Here is a 25296-nt window from a genome sequence, read left to right as displayed (position 1 = left end):
CATGACGAAGATTGCTTTGTTCGGCAGTAGCTATATTGCAAGACTTGGTAGATTCTGCGGTGGCATTATGGATTTTCCCGGTACAGTTAGATTTTTTGGTGTAGGTGGGATGAGTGCAGACAAAGTGTTCTCTGTTCCGAGATTTCGTCTGTGTTTCGAGGATTTGATAGCGTTTGATGCTGACATTGTGTATGTTTGTCTGGGAGGGAATGACATTCGGGGTGATTCCTGTCCGGCGAATATAGCACATGACATCAAGTCTGTGGTGGATGCAATCTAGGCCTCTGGTGTGCGGACGGTTCTTGTACAATCTATCGTAACGAGATGGAAATTTCGTTGAAATTTAACATTTGAACATTTTAAGCGGCAGCGGGCGGGAGTTAACAAGAAGCTACAGACGTTTTTCAACACATGTTTCGTGAAGTTAGACATTTGATACCCAGCAAACTACAACAAAGACTTAGTTCATTTTACCGAGAAAGGACAGATGAAATATTTCCATCATGTGAGGAGGATCTTAATGAGATACATATAGTGAACACCCCCCATTCCCAACAAAACAAAACCAAAAAATACAAAAAATACAAAAAAATACAAAAAAATGGGTCTCCATGAAAGCAGGGTCCACGATCCCGAGACCTGGGCAATGCGGTGATACTTTGTTGATACCTAGTTATAATATAACAACAGTATACACAATGTATCATCGTAGCAGATGGCTTTCAAATAAATTATAATGAAATAATGTTTTGTTGAGATTGAAGTAATTATAAGATACTTTTCCGGTTTATGATTGCATGCAAGTATAATACCGTAAATTCATAAGTAATAAGGACATAATTTTATATAATAAAGTCCAATTCTGCACCGATCATGTAACTGCAGTGTTTTTATCACATATATCTTGTACCCGATACAGTTAATTTGATATATCTAATATATATATATACCCATATATGTAGAATAAAAACAAAATTTTCAGATCGTCCGCTAGGCCTTTCTGCCTTCTAGGGCTTCTTCAGGCGGATTTCTGGCAGAAAGGCCTAGCGGACGATCTGAAAATTTTGTTTTTATTCTATATTTTCCTTCGCAAGGACTTATTTATTTATTATCCCATATATATATATTATTTTATAAAATCTCTGTCCGTTTCTGCCCGTTTCTGCCCGTTCCTGTAAATCGTCGCCCGTTCCTGCCCGATCGATATCAATACAATACTTTTAATTCGTTGCAATCCTTTTATCAAATATATCTTATACCCGATAATGATACTTAAATATATCTAATATACATATCTTATACCGGATTAAAAAGATATAAGAATATAAATATATATATATATATATATATATATATATATAATTTAGTCCGATCCTGCCCCGTTTCTGTCCGTTCCTGTAAATCGTCGCCCGTTCCTGCCCTATCCATATCAATACAATACTCTTAATTTGTTGCAATCCTTTTATCAAATATACCTTATACTCGATAATGATACTTAAATATATCTAATATCTATATCTTATACCCGGAAAAAGTATAATACCGTAAATTCATAAGTAATAAGGACATAATTTTATATAATTAAGTCCGATTCTGCACCGATCATGTAATTGCAATCCTTTTATCACATATATCTTGTACCCCATAATCATAATTTGATATATCTAATATATATATACCCATATATATATATATTATTTTATAAAATCTCTGTCCGTTTCTGTCCGTTTAAGATTCTTCCTAGGATTAGTCGGAGATTTCACGTCTGTCTTATAAGTTTGTTATATATATCATTTCTGTCCAAGTTAGTTGTATCACGGACTTAGATAATCTAATTCCGTGGTTGTATATTTTATTTCCGTGTAGGATAGTCGTGTATTTCATTTCTGTCTTATTTAAGTTAGTTGTATATTGTATTTCTGTCTAGGTTAGTCGTGTATTTCATTTCTGTCTCATTTAAGTTAGTTGTATTATTTATTTTCTGTCTAGGATAGATATATTTATTTTTACTTTGTTACATATATTATTTCTCTCCAGGTTAGGTGTATATTTTATTTCCGTGTAGGTTAGTCGTGTGTTTCATTTCTGTCTTATTTAAGTTAGTTGTATTATATATTTCTGTCTAGGTTAGATGTATACCTATAATTTCTGTCTAGCTTAGATACATTCATATAATTAAAGTTAGTTATATATTTCTGTCCAGGTTATATATAGAGGATCTAGCACGAGTGTTCATGTTATATTGAATTTATTGAACGAGTATATTAATTTCATATGAAATTAATATACGAGTTCAATAAATTCAATATAACATGAACACGAGTGTTAGATTCTATTTATTATATAATTCGAGAAACCTACCTACATAAGTGGTTTCAATACTAACGTCTCTATATGCAATGACGACGAGAAAGGACGCATCACATATACTAATTTGAGAGCATGTTCCGCTAACAAAAGTAGTCCGCAGAATTTTATCAGAATAATAAATGGCCAACAGTTTTACTTTTAACGATCATTTTAATTGTGATAACAATTGAAATAATAAAAGTTTACAAAATATGACTTCTTTTTTTTCGCTTCGGAAAAAAACTGTTTTTTTTCATCGGTGACGTCATGAACAGTGTAAGAGCGCGCGCACTGTGAAGGTCGTCGGAAACCGAAAACACATGTGTTGGATATTAGGCCTACTGAGAATCACTGTCACTTTCTATAACACGGGCGCGTTTTTTCAGAGGAGGTCCTTGGTAAACATGAACTTGTATGTTTCCTCCTGTGACAGCACCTGAAAAGATACTTTGGAAACCGCCCTGGACCCTGACAACAGAGGAAGTTGACTGGTTACACGCCATTGATTGTTGTGTCAGTGATGTTGTGTTGCATCCGGTCTCAGGTGCTGTTGGATTTCCGTGCAGTATTTTGGAGATTTCTTTGTGTTGATTCGTGTTGATGTGTGAATAATTATTAATAGAAGAAATGTTTCGGTGACCAGAAATTTGCATTATATGGTTAGCGGGGATGTTATTATCGTTCAATTTCTGGACAAGATATTTCCTCGCACTGTGATTTGACAAGTGTTTGTCAGTTTGGATTCCTGCTCCCTTTATGGCACGTTGCATCATGGATTTTAGCTTGTTGATACCAACGGGTTGGCGCTTGAACCAAGTCTCATGACTTCCAGGTGAGCTTTTTGTTGTAGTAGCTATATAAAATGGATCTGATCCTTTACAGTAAGTCGTAGGTCTCATATCTGCATAGCATTTGTAAACATGAACAGGACACCTTTCGGGATTTTCAGTGTTTGCCCACAATTTTGGTTTTACTTTGCGTACATCACGGGTGTTCTCCCCTGTCCTGGTTTTTGTTTGTCTTTCCGTAAACTCTAGATATTCATGTCCGTCAGTGTGGTTTTGTAGTGTAACGTCCCCCCAGCACATATCGCGATGCTCCGCTGATCCCCGTAAACCAAAATGTACTGTATTGAAAAACCAAAGTGTCTGTAAAATAGCGTCAGGGTTTTGAGTTCCAAATTGACCTTTTCTCCACAAAACGTCGATCTCCTCGTCGCTGATAGCATCACTACGGTTGTCAAGGTTACCTTTTCCATCGCGTTTTAACTGTTTTTGTTTACTTTTCAACACTTCTCTAACCTGGGCAAACAGGGGACTAGTAATAATAGCATGACCATAATTAAATCGGCGTAGCTGGCGATCAAAGCTTGACATCATAGATCTGAGACTGTTTGGTTCATATTCAGAACCGTCCACTTTTCGGACACTCATGAAAAATTGGGAAAGCAACGGAGATAATTCGGGAGGGGGTATGTTTTGAATACTTCGGGATTCGTTGATTTCTGGAGTTTCGAAAAAGGCTTTCAATACTTTCATGTCATTCCACGTTTTCAGTAGAGTGTTCTTATTTGATTGTTGTTCAATGAATGACCCAATTTCCGTTTGTTGGACCGGAACAAACCTTTGAGTTTGGTTGGGTGTCGTCTGCTTTTGTGGTAGCGAGGACGACTGAGTCATAGTCTGGGGTATTGGCTCTAACCGATCACCTGGCAAGTCAACCTCAATATCACTTCCCTCGATTAAAACTCTATAAAATGTTGCAAATCCCATTGGAACAAGTTCTTGTACTGTGCCCCTACCGTTGCCGTCAATTCGAACAGAATCCCCAATGTTTACGTCAGCCATGTTGTAGTAGGCCTATACTATAGTAGTAGTAGTAGTAGTGCGTAGGAATACGACCTAGTTCCCACGGTGTCGCGCGCTCATTTGCATCTTTATTGTACACGTTCAATATCAATTTTATTGCACCCCTTTATTGCACTGCAGAAGCCTTATATTATATAATAAATATTTATATAATTTCTGCCAAGGTTAGATAGATTTATTTTAACTTTGTTAAATATATTATTTCTGTCTTAATTAAGTTAGTTGTATTATTTATTTTCTGTCTAGGATAGATATAAACATATACTTTCTGTCTAGGTTAGATATATTTATTTTAACTTTGTTACATATATTATTTCTGTCTAAGTTAGGTGTATATTTTATTTTTGTAAATCGTCTGACCGAGGAACACGTGGGATATGCGTGACGTCATCGATGATCTATGTATATATACGACTCTGATGCTGATCATATCGTCGTATCGTGTTTACTGGTAAATACATCGACATTACCAAAACAAAATCATTACTCTTAAATATGGATTTAGCCAACAAAGTTGCCATCATTACAGGTGCAGCCAGAGGCATAGGTAAAACCCTCGCGACCGGTTTATTAGCGAAGGGAGTGAAGGTAGGTTTATACAAATGATCACTGAGTTACGATAGTTTTTAAAAATAACATTTTGCACAATTGTATATTGACACGTTTGTCGTCTTTTTGTGTTCGGCACCGAACAACGTTGAATAATCATTGCAGTATATCACAAAATGTAAGGGTCTTATTTCGGGCGCGTCTAATTACCCAATATTACCCAATTCCACCCAATACTACCCAATACTAAATTATATATATATATATATATTTATATTATGATATCTTTTTTATCGGGTACAAGATACCTCATTTGATAAAAAGATTGCAACGAATTAAAAGTATTGTATTGATATGGATCGGGCAAGAACGGGCAACGACTTACAGGAACGGACAGAAAGGGGGCAGGATCGGACTTATTTATATATATTTATTGTATATATTTAATTATCCTTATCGGGTATAAGGTATATTTGATAAAAGAATTGCAATTACAGGAACGGGGCAGGATCGGACTAAATATATATATAAATATATAAATTGCCAGGCCGAGGTTCCAATATATGTCTCTGTTTTATTCTATAAAAAAGGGTTGTTCAGAGAATTATATATTACATATATAATACATATGTATCTTGGTTATTTTCTCATTTATATATATGACATTGTTATTGCGATGTCATAACACCTGAAACATTGGAAATGACATTATGATAACCAAATTTTAATAACTTGATAACTTATACTCAACTCTTAATAAATAGCATGAATATATTTTGAGTGAATTAATTGGTGTTAATGTGTAGATTACAATCCCATCACGTCTACGATCTTTAAAAAAAAGAAAATACGCAATTTTCCAACTCAAAAAAGGACATCAATCTGAAAATTAAATATTATTCTATATGTAAATATAAGTTAATTGAAATACGTGTTTTACGTAAATAAATATTGAAGTCCATATGTTGGATTGTTAGGCCTTATATGTTTTAGAAAAAACAATACTGTATATTAATTGTATATGTAAAGAAGAAAGAAACACGGTTAAACGCTTTTAAGTTTCAATTTTTTTCAAAGGCCGATGTGGTCAAAACTGATTATCTAATTCCGTAATAGTAGACAATAGACTTCTTGTTCCATTGTGCAAACTGGTTTTGGGAAAGGCTATTCTACAACTGAAAATATATTTATCCTTCATGCTTTAATATCTATATACTTTTCAAAAAGTAAAACGCTATTCTGTTCATTCATTGATTTCAGAAAAGCTTTTGATACTGTTTGGAGGGTAGGTTTATGGAAGAAATTATTAAAGAATAATATCACAGGAAAGATATTCAATGCTATAATTAATCTGTATGCAAACACTAAACCTTGCGTTAAAACTAGCAATGGTATGACTGATTTTTTCACATGTCACGTCGGGGTAAAACAAGGTGAAAATCTCTCCCCGTTTTTGTTCTCAATATATTTAAATGATTTAGAAGAATTTTTCATGCAAAGTAATGTTGACCAACTCCTGTTTATTGATAATTTATTTCAAGAACGCATGGGTATATTTGTTAAATTATTTATTCTGCTATATGCAGATGACACAGTTGTTATGTCAGAAACAGCTAAAGGTCTACAGAATGCTTTCCGTGAATTTAAAACTTACTGTACTATTTGGAAACTTAAAGTTAATCTCAATAAAACTAGAGTTGTTATCTTTGAAAAAAGTAAAAGTAATTGCACAAAATATTCGTTTTACTCTTTTTGGTGAAGAGTTGCAAACACATGACAGCTACTCGTTTCTAGGACTGCTGTTTCATTATAATGTCAGTTTCTGTAAAGCAAGAAAAACAAACCTGTTGAACAGGCTCAAAAAGCAATGTATGCATTTTATATAAAAAATAAGAAATATTATTTTACCAATTGACCTACAATTAAAATTGTTTGATGTATTAATATCCCCAATCCTCCTCAGAAATTTGTGTGTTTGAAAATACCAATATGATTGAAAAATTACATTTACAGTTTTGTAAAAGAATTTTAAACATAGGTATCTCCACAGCAAATAGAATGGTATATGGTGAAACGGGTAGGCACCCTCTGAATATTGAAATTAAAACTTGAATGATAATGTTTTGGTATAAACTAATTACAGGTGAAAATAAATTGTCTAGTATAATGTACAAGCTGATGCTAAATTTACATGAAAATGATTTCGCTGATTTTAAATGGATTTCATATATCAAGAATCTATTCAATTGCACGGGACTAAGTTTATGTTTAAAATTAGATATTGTACACGGAATTGGATAAAGTCCGTGGTTATGCATTCATATAACTTGATGTTTTTAAAGACTTAAATTTGTTTAAACAAATTCGACGAGTATTTAGTAAGAGTAGATTTACTTTTCACAACCATGTATCTTTAGTATATATTGGAACAAATCTATATTTATACATATTATATCGATAGTTGTTATAACTAAAACAAATCCGTAGAATGTTCATGTACGTCAATACGTTTATAACGTTCATTGCATAATGAAATTATTTAAACATTTGTTCTAATTTAGTTGACTATAAGTAATTTTGGGGAAAATCCTCTATTTGCCAATTCTATTCAAAATTTATCTCCGTTTTCGTCGTCATTGCATTTAATTATAACCAATATACATTGTATATATATATAGTCAAGTCAAGTCAAGTCAATTTTGTTTATTATAGTGTCATATATCACAATTACATCGTGCAAGTATATAGTTACATAGTATAAAACATATAATTACATAACAGGGATCAATCATCTTAATGTAAAAAGATATTGACCATATCATAATTTTGTTAAGAACAGCTATTATACATAATAAATCAATAAATTAAAACAAACTATCACATGTGCCAATCCAGAGAGCAGGTGATTGGGACAGCCCCTACCTAACACACTCCTGGATTTTGTCCTTACATATTAAATACTATAATAGTTAAAAGGGTTCTTTTACATTTACTGCCTTAAAACATGATGTCTTTAAAAAACACCAATAACAATGGTGATAAATAAAATGAATAATTTCCTAGTTCTACATTGTAGTGAAATTTAGGTTTCCAAAGGTTGGGGAGCCCCCTACCAGCGGGGTCTGCTAAATTCACACTAACTAGTAGCTAATTATAATTTAAACGGAAGATTTCTTTTCATAAAAAAATGTTACTGATTGACACCTGGTATCATATTTAACAAATGCATGAAATAGAAAATGTAATTGTATATGATATTTAGCCTAAAATGGCTTACACGCCACTGTTTAGAATTATAACTAATCACATAGACTGCTACGTCTTCTGTACATATTATATAAGTGGTTTGCAAGTGGAATTTGTAATTCCACGGAAGACATTATTATATTAAATTTAACTGAAGGTTCTTCTCCAGCATTGTTATATAATTGATACTGTTATGTTTAACAAAATTGAATAACTAACATTTTTGAAAAGTAATTTCAAATTTTCTAAATATTTCCTGTTAAAGTTATATATATTATCTTAATAACACCATTTTATGACATGAATAGAATTAATATAGTATCAATTAATTGCAATATATCTTATACCCGATAATGATACTTAAATGTATCTAATATATATATTCATTAATGTATATATAATAATTAATAGGTTTCTGCCCGTTCCTGCCCGTTCCTGTAAACCGTCGAACCCCTAGTCACGGCATTTCGGTGATGTTTTCTGCACCAAATCGCATATTTCCAGATAGGATGTGACATATAGAAGTAAATAACTTCAAGAAATGTGATATTTCACAGTAATAAAGAAGTATTTGGTTCACAACTGGGTCGTATTGGGTGGTATTGGGTGGTATGGGGTAGTATTGGGTCATAGTCACGGCAATTCGGTAATGTTTTCGGCACCAAATCGCATATTTCCCGATAAACTATGGCAGATGGAAGTACATAACGTCTACAAAGGTGATATTTCACAGTAATAAAGAAGTATTTGGTTAATAACTGGGTCGTATTGGGTGGTATTGGGTAGTATTGGGTGGTATTGGGTAGTATTGGGTGGTATTGGGTAGTATTGGGTAATTAGACGCCCCGCTTATTTCTGTTCACCAGAACCAGACACATTGTTGTCACAGGTGGATATATGACTTTCTGTAAGAGGAAAGGCTGGAAATGGGCTATAGCGGGTTATATAAACTAAATGCATATGGTTACATGTACATGTAATAGATACCAAGTAAGGCATTGAGGTGAGTGACAAGGGTGTGAGTGATTTCGGGGGCGAATAATATTGACACATTTCATATATATGATTACTGTGATGTGATCGAATTTTACATACATTTTTTGTCTATGTTTCGTTTGGTAAATTTTCCAAAGTTTTAGTGTGTTTTGTAAAGTTCCTCTCTAAAAACGGGAGTGCGAGCAGGGGAAATATCAGGTACCCCTCTCCTATCTCTCATTGAATACCGCCACTGGTTAACATAAATACATGATTCATAATTATCCAACAAGTGCATTTATAATGGCAGATGTCACTGATAACGAGACACAGTCGACATCAGGGTTCACCTGGTCAGGGCAGTTTTAATATTATCATGTATGGTATCACTGGTATATAATCTATACCCGTCCTCACATGACACTGGTTGTAATGACGTTAAATTCCAAACAAACAAACAAACGTTCATTTATGATTACATTTGTTTTTCTCTCGCCAGCCACATGGGTTTGGTGTGGGTGTCTGGAGTGCACATGCTGTGCTGATATGTGTCACAACACGCATAAACAATATTATCAGTATAGCATGTGTGTAATTCATGCACTTTCAGCGAAACCCGGTGATCCAGCTGCAGTTAACTAATGTTTAGCTATTTTTCTCGCATCCTAAGGTTTATGTTGTTGGTGGAATAAGGTGATGATATACATATTGAAGGCTGATTTTCGTGACTTGCACTACTTTTTGGGTAATATTTTCATTTTTTTTAAACGTTTAAGCAAAATCTACGGATGATTTTTCCTTTTTATCTTAGACCAATTCTGACTTTGCAGAGATACACATTATTGTGACAGTGTCTCTAGTTTTTATTCAATAATCCAAAATGCAAGGGTATTATGCTTCTATATGTTTTTTGTTGTTGTTGTTGAGTTTTCCGTGTCATTTGTCTTTGTGGGAGGTTATTTACTTAAATACCATAACTGATAAGAAATGGGGTCAAGTACAGGATCACCTAGGGTGTGCTTTGGTAATTTCTGGATAAGTGATCATGGCTAATTTTGAGATATTGTCTTTGAATGTCAGGGGGTTGTATTCATGTAAAAGAAAAAGAGTTTATCTGTTTAATTGGATAAAAGCGATGAAAAAATCAGTTGTGTTTTTGCAGGAAACGCATAGTTGTGAAGAAATTGAAACCCAGTGGGAAGATGAATGGGGTGGTAAAGGTAGTTTTAGTCATGGAAGTACATCAAGTGCAGGAGTAGCAATTCTTTTTGGATATGAAGCAGATATTGAGATACATAGTAAAATTATAGACTCAGAGGGAAGATACATTATATTAGATGTTTCACTTAATGGAACCAGGGTAACATTAATAAATTCATACGGGCCGAATGATGATAAGCCAAATTTCTTTGAAATTATATATAGAAAAATCAGATTGATTTCAAATACTAAAATAATAATGGGAGGTGACTGGAATTTGGTACAGGATATGGAAAAAGATACACATAATATTATGCATGAGAGTCATAGACTAGCCAGAGAACTTATTGATAAGAGTATGGAAGAATTTGAATTATTTGATGTTTGGAGAATCCAACATCCTGCGAAAAAAATGTACACATGGCGAAGGAAAAACCCAATTAAACAAAAGTCGGTTAGATTACTTCTTAGTTTCACAAGATTTACTTAACATTGTTAAAAACTCTAGTATCACACCCGGTTATAAGACTGACCATTCCTATATATCACTAGCTTGCATTAATAAAGAAAATATCAGAGAAAAGGAGTATTGGAAATTAACTCAAAATTATTAAATGATCAGAATTGGGTAGATTTAGCAAACCAATGCATTAGGGACACAATAGAAGAGTACCTGATAGAGGGGGATTTAGATGCATTAGAGAACATAAATTTAAGGGTAAATGACCAAATGATGTTTGAAATAATCAAAATGAAGATTAGAAGTCTAACAATAGAATACTCAATTCAAATTTCAAAAGAAAAGAAAAAGAAAGAAAGGATGATCTCTGAAAAAATACAAAACATTGAGAAATTAATGAACAGTCAACCTACTAATCAGTTATACGAAGCATTAGAAAAGGAAAACAGGGCTTTATCAGATATAAGGAAGGAAAAGACTGAAGGAATCATTATTAGATCAAAGGTTACATGGTATGAGAAAGGGGAAAAAGGTTCAGATTTTTTTTTGTAATCTTGAAAAACAAAACTATTTGAATAAAACTATAACTGAATTGATAAATGAAAATGGAAAACATATTACAGATACAACAGAAATACTTGAAGAAGAAAAGCAGTTTTTTAGAAATCTTTATACAAGTAAAATGGCATGCAATAATGATTCACCTCTATTTAATCATGGGAAATATTTACAACAGGTAGAAAAGGAAAGTTGTGAAGGTCTAATTACAATTGGTGAATGTAGTAAAGCACTAGCTAATATGAAAAATGGAAAAAGTCCGGGATCGGATGGGTTTACCAGTGAGTTTTACAAAAATATTTGGAAAGATTTGAAATATTTTGTATATAAATCTATAAATTATGCATATACTCATGGCTCATTATCAGAATTTCAAAACCAGGGAATTATAACATGTATTCCAAAAGAATCCAAAGACAGAAGATTTATAAAAAACTGGAGACCTTTAACTTTACTTAATACTGACTATAAAATTGCTTCTTCTGCTATAGCAAACCGGTTTAAAACAGTACTGCCTTCAATTATAAATGATACACAGAAAGGCTTTATGAGGAATAGATTTATTGGAGAAAATACAAAATTAGTATATGATATAATGCATGAATTAGAAGAAAAAAATATGTCTGGTTTGTTGCTACTTGTTGATTTTGAAAAAGCCTTTGACTCGATAGAATGGAGTTTTATTCATAGGTCTTTAAAATCTTTCAATTTTGGTGAATCTTTGATTAAATGGATACATATTTTCTATCATAATGCAAAAAGCAGAATAATTAATAATGGGTATTTTTCATCATTTTTGGATGTAAAACGTGGATGTAGACAAGGGGATCCCATCTCCCCATATCTATTCCTGATAGGTGTTGAAATTTTGGCTATACAATTGAAAAAAAATCAAAGTATCAAAGGTGTACAAATAAATAATAGAGAATATTTGCTTGGTCAATATGCAGATGATGCCTTTTTATTCCTAGATGGTTCTTCAAAGTCATTGTCAAGTACTATAAATGACTTCAGTATATTTTCTACAGTATCTGGACTTAAACTTAACATAGATAAGTGTCGATTGATATGGATCGGAAACAAGAAATACTCAGAAGAGATTTTATGCCCTGAACATAAATTTGATTGGTCTTCAAAAAACTTCAAACTTCTTGGAATTAATTTTTCTTTGGAGTTATCTGAAATCATTGAATTGAATTTTAAAGAAAAGCTATCAAAAATAAGAAAATTGCTTGGAATGTGGTCTAAAAGAAATCTTACTCTTTTAGGAAAGATCACAGTTGTTAAAACACTGGCACTACCACTTATAACACATCTACTGTATTCACTGCCAAATCCAGGTAAAAAATGGATAAGCGAAATTAACACAGTTTTTTATAGATTTATATGGGGGTACAAACCTGACAAAATCAAACGGGATACAATGATTCTTGAATATGGAGAAGGAGGTTTAAAGATGATACACATTGAAAGTTTTATGAAATACCTGAAAATTAAGTGGGTGAAAAGGCTATATGATGGAAATGGGGACTGGCAAAGTTTAGCAAAATCTAATTTTAGTAAATTTGGAGGGGAGAGATTATGGAATCTGAAAAAATCAAAACTGGAGGAAATATCGAAAAATGTAACTAATGTTTTCTGGAAAGATGTTATTTTAGCATGGAAAGAATATAAAGATGATAATAATGAAGTATCAAGTTTTCTTGGTGATGATCTTTTGAATTACATACCAGTTCCTAGTTACAAACAATTTATTGAATATGAACGGAATGGGGTGAAGACAGTTAAGGACTTGTTGGACAATAATTATCAGTTTTTGTCATTCAATGATATTAAGACTAAATGTGAGAAAATGATTTTTTTACAATATTTTGCAGTAATAGACCACATTCCAAGGGAAAACTTAAACATAATACGACAACAACCATTGATCAACAATCAATCAGAAAACAGTAATCTTTTAAGAAGACTTCTTCAAGCAAAAGATCTTAGATATGTTTATAAAGCGATTGTTGCTAACTACAAACATTATCCAGTTGAAAGGCAGGAAAAATGGAATAGAAAGTTAAATACAAATTTAAATGATGATATAGGTTGGGAGAAAATTTATTTAACAAGCTTTCTGGTGACAATTGACACAAAACTTCAAAATCTACAATTTAAGATTCTTCATAGAATATTAACAACAAACAGTTTTCTTTACCAAATTAATGTTAAGGATGAGGATCTATGTACTTTTTGTAGAGATGCACCAGAATCAATTGAACACTTATTTTTTAACTGTGTGAAAATAAATAATATATGGAATGATTTAATAGCTTGGGTGAATGACTTGAATAACAATATTATCATTATTGATCATATGAATATCAAGGATGTGTTATTTTTTTGTGAAAAGGGTCCACCTATCATAAACTATCTCATACTGATTATTAAATATTATATCTATACATGTCGATTCAAAAATATTGAACCGTCTTTCAATGGTGGAAAAAGACGCATTATTCAACAACAACAGATTGAAAAAAAGATGTCTTCTTTGAATAACACAATGAACAAGTTTAACCAAAAGTGGTCTCCCCTTAATATCTAAGAAAAAAGCTTTTAATATCAATTGCATATCCGGGTAAACTTACAACCCGTAAAGAATTAATTAAAGCATGAAGGAAGATTTTTGGTATTTAAGTAAATAACAGGCGTACATGTATGTATTATATCTGTCTTGTGTATGTGTTATGTTGATAAGTATGTTTATTGGTTTATGTGTATGTGTAGACCCAAATGGCATGGTAAATATATAATTATTTATTGTAATAGAAAGGATGGATGTATCCATATATTAATGTCTTAATATAAAGAATGTTTGCAATATCTATATGCTGTCAGGCATGCGAGGATGTGTGTGTATGGGTACGAGTGTATGTGTGTACAATTATGTGTGGTATATATGTATGACTCAAGTAATATATTTGTCATTTCGAGTGTGTGTATGATGGGTTTATGAATACACAATTTGTAGTTAAATTTCACATAATTGTACACTGTTTATGTTTTTGTGTTTATGTATATAGGTCTAAATTGCTAGGTACATTAGTATTTGTACTCTTTTTTTATTTCCCCAGACATTCCTACTTAAACTTATCCAAATTACACATGAAAAACAACATCATTCAAAGTACATGAATTCGGTTTTATCTTGTTTAAATTTTCGGACAATATGGCAATCCCAAATCAATAAAACAGAATTTTTGGCATGTAAATGAATTTATAAATATAAAAATACGTTCAATATTTGAATATATAAAGAAGGAATGGTTGATGTAATTTAATATATCAATTTAATCAAAATTAATATTATCGTTATTGTAATGAATGAAATATACGTATGAAAGAATGAATGATTTCGAATTTGAGTATGAAAGAATGAATGAAAAAGAAAGAGAGAATGAAGAGAAAGAGGCCTCTTGCATGAGGCTATATTATGTAAGAGGGATGATTCCAGGGCACCCTAACCCTGGCATCCCTCCCAAAGATGCTGGGGGAATAAAACAATTTGAACCTACAAAAAACAAAAACAAAACAAAAAAAAACGTCTCTGTACATTAAAGTTCCGTGTCCCGAACAAAAATAACCACATTATGAAGCAATCAGATGTTAATGTTACGGTACATATCTTGTTATGTGGTATTTCAGTAATCGACCTAACTAGTATAAAACTTGTAAGTGTACACACTTAATCTGCGGTTTATTAGCCTAACAGTCATAACTCTTATGCCATTTCTTGCCTACTATGATATGTATTTTGTGTACAATGCATTTTGAAGTAATTGCCAGGAAAAGTTTTGTCACTTAATATAAAATTATTTTAAAGTCTAATTACGGCTTTCACTAATGGAGAAAAGACCTATTGTTTTGTTGTGTTTCTTCTTCGGGCTTTCACTGATGGAGAAAAGACCTATTGTTTTTGTTATGTTTCTTATTAGGGCTTTCACTAATGGAGAAAATACCTATTGTTTTTGTTATGTTTCCCTTTCTTCTCCTTCTGCCATGATTTTGTGGCCACCTAATCTTTTGATTGGTAGCAGATGTGTTTACAGTCTTTCAAGTATATTGTAGGCGAAGGTCAAAAGGTGTCATTGCAACATTTTCAAGTAGGTCAAAATCCAATGACCGCCATGAGGTCATAGATCGAAATCTTAAAATGACTCATTACATATTAATACAAAAAATGTCAAATAAAAATCCTCGCAGTTGGGTCAAAGGTCACCATTTTTTTAATTTTTTTTTATGTGTAAGTGATAAGTGATGTGTTGGAAAAGCTTTCTATATATAAACTTTTATCTAGTTACATATATATATATATGTATTTTTGTTTTGTTTTAGGTTTGCATATCAGATATAAATGAAGAACTGGTAACTTCAACCGGACAGAGTTTGGCAACAACTTACGGTGAACAAAATGTGATATTTGCTGTATGCGATGTAAGGAATGAAGAACAATTTAAAAGTAAGTTACCGTTGTTTTTGTCTTGGCCTTTTAGATAGTCGCCTGTCTCATAATATACTTATTGAAGTCTTGCATTTGATGATTGAGGATGATTTCCAGCTGCAAGGTACTTCTTTTATTAAAACAAATACCTATCACTTTAGGACGAAGTGTCAATGATAGAAAATGTCTTTTTTAAATGAACAAAAAGAAGAGAAGGAATTTTTATACCAAGTCTCTAAACACTGCATACGTTCATCTCTAGAAAGGCATTGAGTTACCTTGCTAATCTATAATAACAAATCAAGTGTCTGCGCTACGTATTACGTGTGCAGCGGGTAGCTCTAACTCAAATATTATCTTTATTTCATCTGCAATATCATGCTAATGAACTCAAAAAACAATTACTCTATGTTACGTTCAGCATTTTCTACATGTATAATAGCAAACTTACACTACTGTACCCAGTATCACTAAAAGTCGTAACATAGACGTTGACGCAAACGCAACTAACGTCGGAACTCATTTTGATGGAGATACAGTTTTCGTTAGCAACAACTAACAGAGTCTGCGCAATACCCATTTCCGTTTCGAAATGAATTGTTTGCTAGCTTATAGGCTTAATGCGAAAAAAATACAATGTATTTCCCCAAATAAACAAAGTTTTGTTTATGTTCAGATATTATCTTGCCAGAATGAATCCCGGAATTCATTTAGGCCTAGTTCGGTTTCACCTCGATCATCATCTGATAAACGTGGTTGAGTCTTTGCCATAGTTGGTCTTAGTGAATAACTGAAGTATGAGTACATATCTTTTCATATTTGTTCAGAACCTCCTTCAGCTCAGATACTGCACTGTCCTGTATTGTCACCCTGCATTACATGATAGCAATTTATCTATGTCATGTGTCTACATGCAGATCTAAGGCCATGAAAGCTTAAGTTTGTCGCAAGCGGTTGAGTGTAAGATTAAATCATTGTTGAGCTCGGTAGCTGTATGCTGTATGTAATGACACTATCATGGCATTATTAGGCAGTCTATATAACTAGAGGTGAATGTTCGGGCGTGGAATTAATCGTATAATGACTAAGGGTAAACATCATACGGATAATCAATTAAGTTTGAATACCTTATCATTAATCAGTTTTTACTGCACATCATATCAATTATCAATACTAAACACCTACCGGTAATTAATAAATAATGATAACCCCACCAAAAAAATATCATTTCTTATACAGATGCTTTACTTGAAAAATGAAATGGGATTAAATTTAACTAATTTTAATATACATATTCAGATGTGTTTCAGGTAACCAAGAACAAATTCAAAAGGGTCGACATCGTCATAAACAATGCTGGAGTAGCAGATGAGGAAAACTGGGGGAAAGTCGTTGACGTAAACTTGGTAAAATCGATTTAACGTTGACTCTTTTACCCGTATTTAATTAAGAATATAACTTAATACATATGGATATGGATATTCTGGAAATTATTTCTATCATAAGCAGTTTTCACAGAAACATGAAAATACTGTAAACCGGAAGATTAAGGCTCCAATTTAATTTTCGCCCTTTCCGCAATAAGGGCGAATTTATCCTAACAGTGAATGTTTGCACACAATTTAGCCTTTATAGTTAGTACATGCGAAGGGGGACATTAGCACTAGGCGAATACAGATTTTACCAGTGAAGGGCCAATATTTGACTGGGCGAATGTTTCCCGGTATACAATATAAAACAGTTTAATCATATCTATTTTGCCTTAATATGCTCTCTGTTTTTTTACCTTTCTATAAATCGTTTGCTGCCTCACCATCATGAGTATTTATAAGTGCAAGATGCCGAGCATACGATGTCACATAATGACTGTGACCCTGAACATAATTATGGTACTAAGATTGGCAGTTAGAAGTTTGGATAATAGATTGGTTGAGCATTTAGCAGAGCCAGCGATAAAACGTTTTATTATCATGGTTTTGTATTAGATTCGAATTCTACTATACAGTATGTGCATTCTTATATTCCAGATTCAGAAATCAAATTTGGTCCTTATTCACAGAATCATAGACATCTAGAAATGTACTTCTGATATCATCCAAAACTTGTAAACAGAAATATTGTAAACATGAGTAAATGTTTTTGTTTGCTCAACAATACGTAATTATAACATAGTAGCTACTATTCATTTGTTCATCTAATTTGAAATGGTCAACAGAAAGGATCTATACTTGGAACACAACTTGCTGCGGAGGCGTTAAGGAAGGACCGAGGTGGCCATGGTGGTATAGTGGTCAACATGTGCTCCTTATTAGGTGAGATATAAGCGATACATAACTTTCCAGGAATTCTTTTTGTTGATTTGTTGGTTTTAACAGTGTTTAACCTTCTTCAAGTATTAATTGTTAATGTTTAACAGTCGAATCTGCCTAAAATCTAGTTTTTTGTAAACAAGGTAACCGCCCCTTAATTTGGTTTTTATCGGAAGGATCGGTATCAAAGGGTTTAAAGCCGGGGTGGTCCCATTGCGTTTTTACACTCAGAAAACTGTTTTTGATTTTTTTTTACTAATATATTTCATCTTGATAAGTTCCACAAGGACTAGTTTTCTGTTTTTGTTTCTGTTTTGTCTGTATGAGATCAAAACACTATAGTCATACAGGAAACAGAAGTTTCCAACACATAGTAACCATTTCTGGCAGAGTGCGGGGATTCTCTATCTCAATAGGACACAATTTTTCACTCTTAGAAACAATTTTAACCGGATTTTTCGTACACATTTAATGTTCTCTTTAATTATAATCTTTTCATCATGGTCAAAACTCGAGCTGTATTTGCTAGCCATTGAGAGAATGACACTTGTTGGTATTGTACGATGAAGTGAATCTGAAGAACGCCAAAGCGTCTTTCTATTGAATAAAAGGAACTTATGATATAGAAATATTTTTTACAATACTGTTTGTATTTTTACTGGAATAAATAACGTTTTATCTTGTTTCTTCAATGTTTCAATGATTTAAATTGAAAAGAACAAAGTATCCATTTAATTTTTTTGAATATTACAACGTTCTTGCGAATTGGATTTGAACAGGCTAGATACATTCTATGTGGACTTTGCGTTAGTTCTAGCTGGTATACTGTTGTAATTTTATGACACTGAATTCTATACAAGCATGAAAGGTCAGACAACAACTTACGTCGTTGATACATAAAATTATTGAAATATCTTTTTCCTTTGTAAAGGTGTCCAACCGTCTTCGATACTGCCAGTTTATTCTGCCAGTAAATATGGAGTGTTTGGCCTGACGAAATCTTTTGCGGTAAGTACTAACGTTAACAGGAATCAAATTCAAAACTTCGATCATGGTATAGTATCAAACCTGTGTAACACATTTGTTTACTATTTGAAATATTAAAACATAATTGTTTCAACCGAGATTGCCGAATTGTTTCTATACGACATGCTTGATACGATTGTTAAGATTAAACCGGCAGTGTATTTAATACTTACTTACGACTTAGTGTAAAAGAAACATGCTTTTGATTGAGACATTAATAACGTTATATATACTGCTTAATTTTCGCGGCAGATCTACATTCCCCTACTAAATATAATGAAATATGGCTCAATAATGATATCTCTGATGTATTTACAAATTGTGAAAGCAGAAAGGCATTATGTGATTCATCTGATTGTTATATATACATTGATGTTTATACTATACACCTAAAGGATTAAGCTTTGGTTCCTGTTTTTACTGATGGGTGCAATAAAGTAAAAAAAAATGTGCTAACTTTGAGTGTTCCGTGTTTAAATCTGGATTCTTCTAGAGTGGTTGATATGGGAACGGTAGAGGCCGTTAGAGACTTTTTGTCTGAAACTCGATGGAATGAAAGATTTACACATAGAACACTGGCAATACATCTTACACATACTACATGTATTTCAAAATCTTCTAGCTGAATTGCCTCATTTTATTTTTATATTTTGTTGTTGCTGTATCCTTTGCTTTTTTATCACTCCTACCAATGCTATATATTGATACTAAATGGTTCTTTTGACTACTTTGTGTAACAGCAGCAGGGTATGAACAGGGGGCATTAATGACTGGCATAAAAATAAAAATAAAATTGTAGCAATTTCTCTTTATGTTATATCATTAGGGCATTGCTTGCCTATTACTAATTAATTCTGATTGACCTTTTTAATAAGACCATTTTATAGCTCAAAATGTCAATTAAATAATTATATATAATTGAAACATACATGGATTTATCTCCCCTATGCCTACTGCTATATACAGACTGGGGAGTTATGCTACTTGTAATATATAATTTGTATCAATATTTTCTTACTAACAGTTTCATCTTTGTCTTTGTCATGGCAGCCTAAGGAGAGGCACTTATATAGGCCTAGCTTGCTGTCAATCCTATTGTTTACGCCATAAAATATTATGAAATAAAATGTTTAAACTTTGTTTAGTGGTGTTCGAGGAGAAAACATTAACAGGTTTTGGGTTAGCTTGACAGTCAAAGTCGCCTTCAAGCTTCAAGCTAGAGTAAATTTCCCATTCCTACAGTCGGTAGATCAGCGGGCTGGGCAAGTAGAGTCGCTAGTTCGATCCCCGATAGAAGCAGTAGGTCCTGTCACAGTTCTATCATAATTTGTTATCATTTTGTTGTGGTTTTATTTAAATTCTTACGTATACCTACCCAAAGGAAATGCCGGAGATGAAAGAAAACGGAGTGAAGTTTACCTGTCTCTGTCCCGGAGCCATAGATACCGAAATGATCACTGATAACATACAGCAGATGAGGAAAAAGTTCTTCGGTGATACGAGCCTGATGAGGTAGGGACAACCACCATTTCATTTCCACATATTGTTTGTAACCACATTTAACTGAGAAAAAAAATCTTTATAGATAAAAACAAAGAAAGATACAATGTTTTTTTATGTTTACATATATTGGCGTGCATTTAATTATAGCATCAAAATTAAAAAAATGGGATTCATAACTTCAGTAACCACTAATCATTCCTCGGTAAAATGAAATAGGATTGTTGATTCACATTTTTGCTCACTGCAAAGTCAATATTCCTAACCTCGGTCACAACTATCCGTAACTCTGTTAATCCTTTATACATTGGGCGTTTAAAAGAACATGTCCATATTTTCTTTAGCCATATTGTACCAAGGGTCCAGTCATCTCCTACTTCAGCCACTTTATCGAGACTCCTTTGTATTATCAGTGATATGCTCATGTATATCCCACGAATTTACGGTCTGGTATTTGTAATTAATAACATTTTAAATTAAAAGGGGAAGACACAGTAAACTTATTGTAACTTTTTTTATTTTGTCTTTCAGTACCGATGTGATGAGAGAAGCACTCTTCAAGCTTTTAAACGACACCGACAATAATGGCGAAGGCCTTATAGTGAACCAAGTCGATCCGGATCAACATATGAAATATTTCAACAGCAAATGAAACAAATATATATTATATTAAACCATATGAGGATTCGTCTATTCGATTTTTTCTCAAAAAAAATGTTAAAAATTGTCTTACCTGTATTATTTAAATTTAGATGTTAAATGTAGAACTGAGATATTAAGAATGCATAACTCAAACGTGTACGCATCCCACAAATAATGGAATGTATCCTGATGAAAATGAATTCGTAAATTAACATTATCTATTATATCAACTGTGAACTTGTGTTAAAATATTTATATTCAAAAATATATTCAGGTAAAGGTTGTTATGATAAAGATATATTGAAATTGTTATATATGTTTATTAATTGTTATTGCTTACGTTTTTGGTTATGTTCTGTGAACAAATTATATATTCCAAAATACCCATATAAATAGACTACAGCCTCGCATATTTATGTCTGTGTCATAATTTTAATATTTGTTAAAAGAAGAACATTCATCTGCGGATCAAGATGACAGAATAGTACCTATTCGACTACCATCATCGGCTGCAACACAAGCAAAGTACCGTAAGAGCGCTACTACACAGAGCCATACCATCACAATGAAGGATCTAGAACATCAGTGAATACATCAATCTCTTATGATCTAAGACCACGAGGATTGGGCCTTTCAGACATTGAAACATTTCAACACAATCCGACCAATTACCAGTCTCGGAGGTGTATTAGATGACCAGTCAAGGCTCCATTATAACCTTTCGTTACGTACAGGCATTTCTTAAGGTCTAATGAGGATTTACAACCACTGGGGTAGGCAGTACTTTAAAGGCACAGAACTGCCTCAGATCTAATTTTCTAAACTTGAAGTACTCAAAGACAAAACCTCAGGGGAAATTTCAAAAGATTTACATAATAGCCTGTACAGATGTGTGGAGTCTATGTGTCGCAAAGTGCCCTCGCAGCCAATGACTTGGAATGCAGGTAGGACAGAATACAGGGAACTCTGCTTTCTCTGACATGCAAAACGCCAGGCATGTTATTGACTTGGAAGGGGCTAAGAACGAGCTACCTACCATCTACTGGACACTGTTAAAGTATAGACGTGCAACTTTGGGTCATTTAATCATTTGTACAAATACATTCTCCGTAATCACTTCAGAAGTAGTCAAGTTCCAGTATAGGTTCGACAATTTTTATATTTAGCTTAACCTTTATTCTAAAAAACAGTTAAAGTACTATTCACTGGTGTTCAGAGTTCAGAGGAAAGCCTTTGCATAGTCAATGTTGACTCTGCAGCACAGTTTCAGTGAATGATTTAGACCATAATTTCAGCATCTAAATACGAATTTTGTCTCTTATTGTTTTTCTTTGTTTATAAAAGAGATACATGCATTTTAAATAAGAAACGCATATCGGATCTGCTTATGATAGTCAAAATTAAACGGAAAGATGCCTTTTAGTAAGGTCAGTTCGGGAGCGTCATATTTGCTGTTATATGTAAACGAACATACAGATATAGAGTTTAGTGAGATAAGAAAGCTGTACTTATGTGCTGCCCCAACTTCCGAGTATCCTCGTCACTTGAGGAAAATGCATCCTTTAGACAAGCCACTATTTTGCCAAATAGAGACTGGTCTCGTGACATCTTTATAGTCTTGTAAGTTGCAAGAATGTAGTAGCACCCGATCAAAAGTGATGGTATTACTATTGGAAATGTGTTGCCTACGAGTTGTTGTAACTCTTCAAGGAGGGTACAGTATGTGTTGATAATGTACGTATTCATGGCGGTTTCTTCCCCTGCACATGTGAAGACGTCTTGAAGAAGGCCAATGCTTTCATTATTACGGTTGGTAGTAAACAAAAAAGCCGCAAAATCAACTTTCACTGATATGTCCGAGGGACAAGAACTGAGATCATCTCTGAAATATTCTTGAGACCGGCTGTGCCATTTATATTGATCCTCTGAGGAGTTGCACTGTTTTCCTTTAATGCAACACAGTTTGCCAAGTTCCACCTGCAGCTGGTCCTTTTCTACGTCCGTCCTGTATGCTTTCGCGCGGATTTTCAGTTTTGTTAAGTTAATTAACCCGTCCATTTTCAAGTTTGTAGACGAATGCTGAACACTTTTTATCTTCAGGGAGTTCGCAATTGGTTTCCCACCAAACAAGGCTGAATCGATCTGCAAAAGAACCTTTGTTTTATCATTGTCATAGAAAAGCATGAAATCCACCAGTCGTCGAACACAGATTGGAAGTCGCATGTTGTCTTTGTTCCCTCGACCTATGATCCCAAATTGGTAGCTACACTCTCGTTGATATTTGATAAGCAATATTATCCACATTTCCAAGAAATAAAATCATAGTTTGTTTGGATTATTTGTTGGTTCTATACGATATCGAGGATACCGTTTCCAATATTTCTGTGTGTATGTGAAGGCATACTCATGATGCAGGCGCTTCTGTCTAGCAAATAAATACAGTCATTTACAACAGTTGCTCCTGCATTTTGTGGCTGACAATAACCATTCCAAAGGGTAGCTGCAATATTTGCCAGTTCTACACAAAGTTTCCAAATTATTTCCATGTCGGATTCCTTTGACTGGAAGTATTGGATTATATTTTCTAGAAAGCTACATGCAGAATGTAAGCCTAACCTTGACAGAGACCACCCCTTGTCCTTGTTTACCTCTTGGCACGATAAACGCCCATTTGTTGCGTGTTTCACAGCTGTGTTAATTTGTTCGACGTGCGATGAACTTGTCAGATGTTTGAACATAGCTTCAGCTAAGTACAGATAGTTGACATGCGTTTTGTTTTCTATCTGAGATAAAATTGTGTGAGCTATACTTCCAAAACAAAAGTTAACACACAAATACTCAAGTAACGCTTTTGAACTTTTCGATGCAATCATTTCTGCTGGGGTTTGTTGAAACTCCACTGGCATAACTGATACGCGTTGTAAAAGTTTTGCAAGTCTGGGTAGTAACATTCCATTCAGCTCCATAAGACCCTCAATAGCATGCACGAATATCTCGTCTTCAAAGTGGTCGACAAGATTGTTTTCTTCTACAAAATAGTTTGGAACCTTTTTGTTGGCAAAGAAATGAAGTGTTTTTCCAATATGCATTTTATATTCTCAAGATTTGATGATGCCGTCCAGACGCTTTGCTGACGTTCTTCACAAAGCCAGAAACGAGCCGTCTTAACGAAACAGGATGCGATACATTTCGCCTTGTCGTGTGATTTGATCAACGACTTTGCAATCTGATATGCAAGGCGTTGTTTTTCTGATAAAGACCAGGCTAACATTTTCTCTGCCCTTGTTGACGATAATCTCCACTCGAAGGGGCGTAAGCAGCTGTCGTGTGACACGGTAGCTACCAGATGACACCCCTGTTCTCTAATTTCTCCCAGTAATGTGACGCATGGCCATTCACAATGTCTTTCCCAAGTGAAGAAGTTGTCCAGTTTGTTTGGCCATGTTGAGCATTTTACACCGAAGACGCAGTCAATTAAAACCATTACTCCTCTGTTCATACGAGACTCGAAGGTAACCGATGGTCCATTTAGAGTCGGTGTTTCCATAAATATAAGATTGACTTCCCCTTTCTTGCTGTGCTTGATGTATTCTTCTAATTGCTTCTTCAACGTTTCACTCGATAACCCAATAGTCTGTACCTGTGGCACTGTAAGTTTTGTAACGTCCTCGCTAGACAGATCTTTTGAAGGAATGATGTAGTAGTACCCTGGATGGGCTGCTTCCAGTAGTGGTATTTTACCGGCTAGGCCTCCACACATTTTGTGGAGGGTGTGGAGGGTGACCTTTTGACCTAGATATGCATGTATGACGCAATAGGGGAGGGAAAACCCATGGAATGTGTGGAGCCCCAGCCGGTAAAACAGACCTTTGACCTAGATATGCGTGTATGACGCAATAGGAGACGGAAACCCATGGAATGTGTGGAGGGGTTAATATGCAACACAATAGGAAAGAATGTGTGGAGGGATTAATATGTGGAGGTAAATAGGCGATAATGCAATACACATCACCGTAAGTGTGGAGGGCGTTATGCAAGACCGAACATGTCCACGGTGAGAGCGACATAGATTTAAAAATAACCTTATACATCATTATGTAGAGGGTAGCCTTCTATACAAAGTCA

General features: G+C 33.8%; 2 protein-coding genes across 2 annotated transcripts; one reads left to right on the top strand and one right to left on the bottom strand.

Moving 5' to 3' along the window:
• Positions 1-2687: 2687 nt before the first annotated feature.
• Positions 2688-4196, bottom strand: LOC110445728 (zinc finger MYM-type protein 2-like). The gene has a single exon (XM_021490507.1). It carries the CDS (start codon positions 4194-4196, stop codon positions 2688-2690), a length of 1509 nt encoding a protein of 502 aa, XP_021346182.1.
• Positions 4197-4629: 433 nt separating this feature from the next.
• On the top strand, positions 4630-21252 carry LOC110445614 (15-hydroxyprostaglandin dehydrogenase [NAD(+)]-like). Its single transcript, XM_021490304.1, has 7 exons — positions 4630-4805; positions 15589-15712; positions 16994-17100; positions 17910-18006; positions 18935-19011; positions 20411-20541; positions 21061-21252. The coding sequence occupies exons 1-7, from the start codon at positions 4713-4715 to the stop codon at positions 21179-21181; spliced, it is 750 nt and encodes a 249-aa protein (XP_021345979.1). The 5' UTR covers positions 4630-4712; the 3' UTR covers positions 21182-21252.
• The last annotated feature ends 4044 nt before the right edge of the window (positions 21253-25296 follow it).

Source organism: Mizuhopecten yessoensis, unplaced genomic scaffold (assembly GCF_002113885.1).
Source record: "Mizuhopecten yessoensis strain PY_sf001 unplaced genomic scaffold, ASM211388v2 scaffold2329, whole genome shotgun sequence".
Classification (NCBI taxonomy): Eukaryota; Metazoa; Mollusca; class Bivalvia; order Pectinida; family Pectinidae; genus Mizuhopecten; species Mizuhopecten yessoensis.
Note: the sequence above shows the minus strand (reverse complement) of the source record. Positions and strands in the feature narration are given on the sequence as shown.

Bases quoted from the DNA above. Each gene is read 5' to 3' on its own strand.
- LOC110445614 (XM_021490304.1), top strand. From the start codon at position 4,713: ATGGATTTAGCCAACAAAGTTGCCATCATTACAGGTGCAGCCAGAGGC. The intron at 15,713-16,993 runs GTAAGTTACCGT...ATACATATTCAG, and splicing joins GAATGAAGAACAATTTAAAA to ATGTGTTTCAGGTAACCAAG. The intron at 20,542-21,060 runs GTAGGGACAACC...TTTGTCTTTCAG, and splicing joins GGTGATACGAGCCTGATGAG to TACCGATGTGATGAGAGAAG.
- LOC110445728 (XM_021490507.1), bottom strand. From the start codon at position 4,196: ATGGCTGACGTAAACATTGGGGATTCTGTTCGAATTGACGGCAACGGT.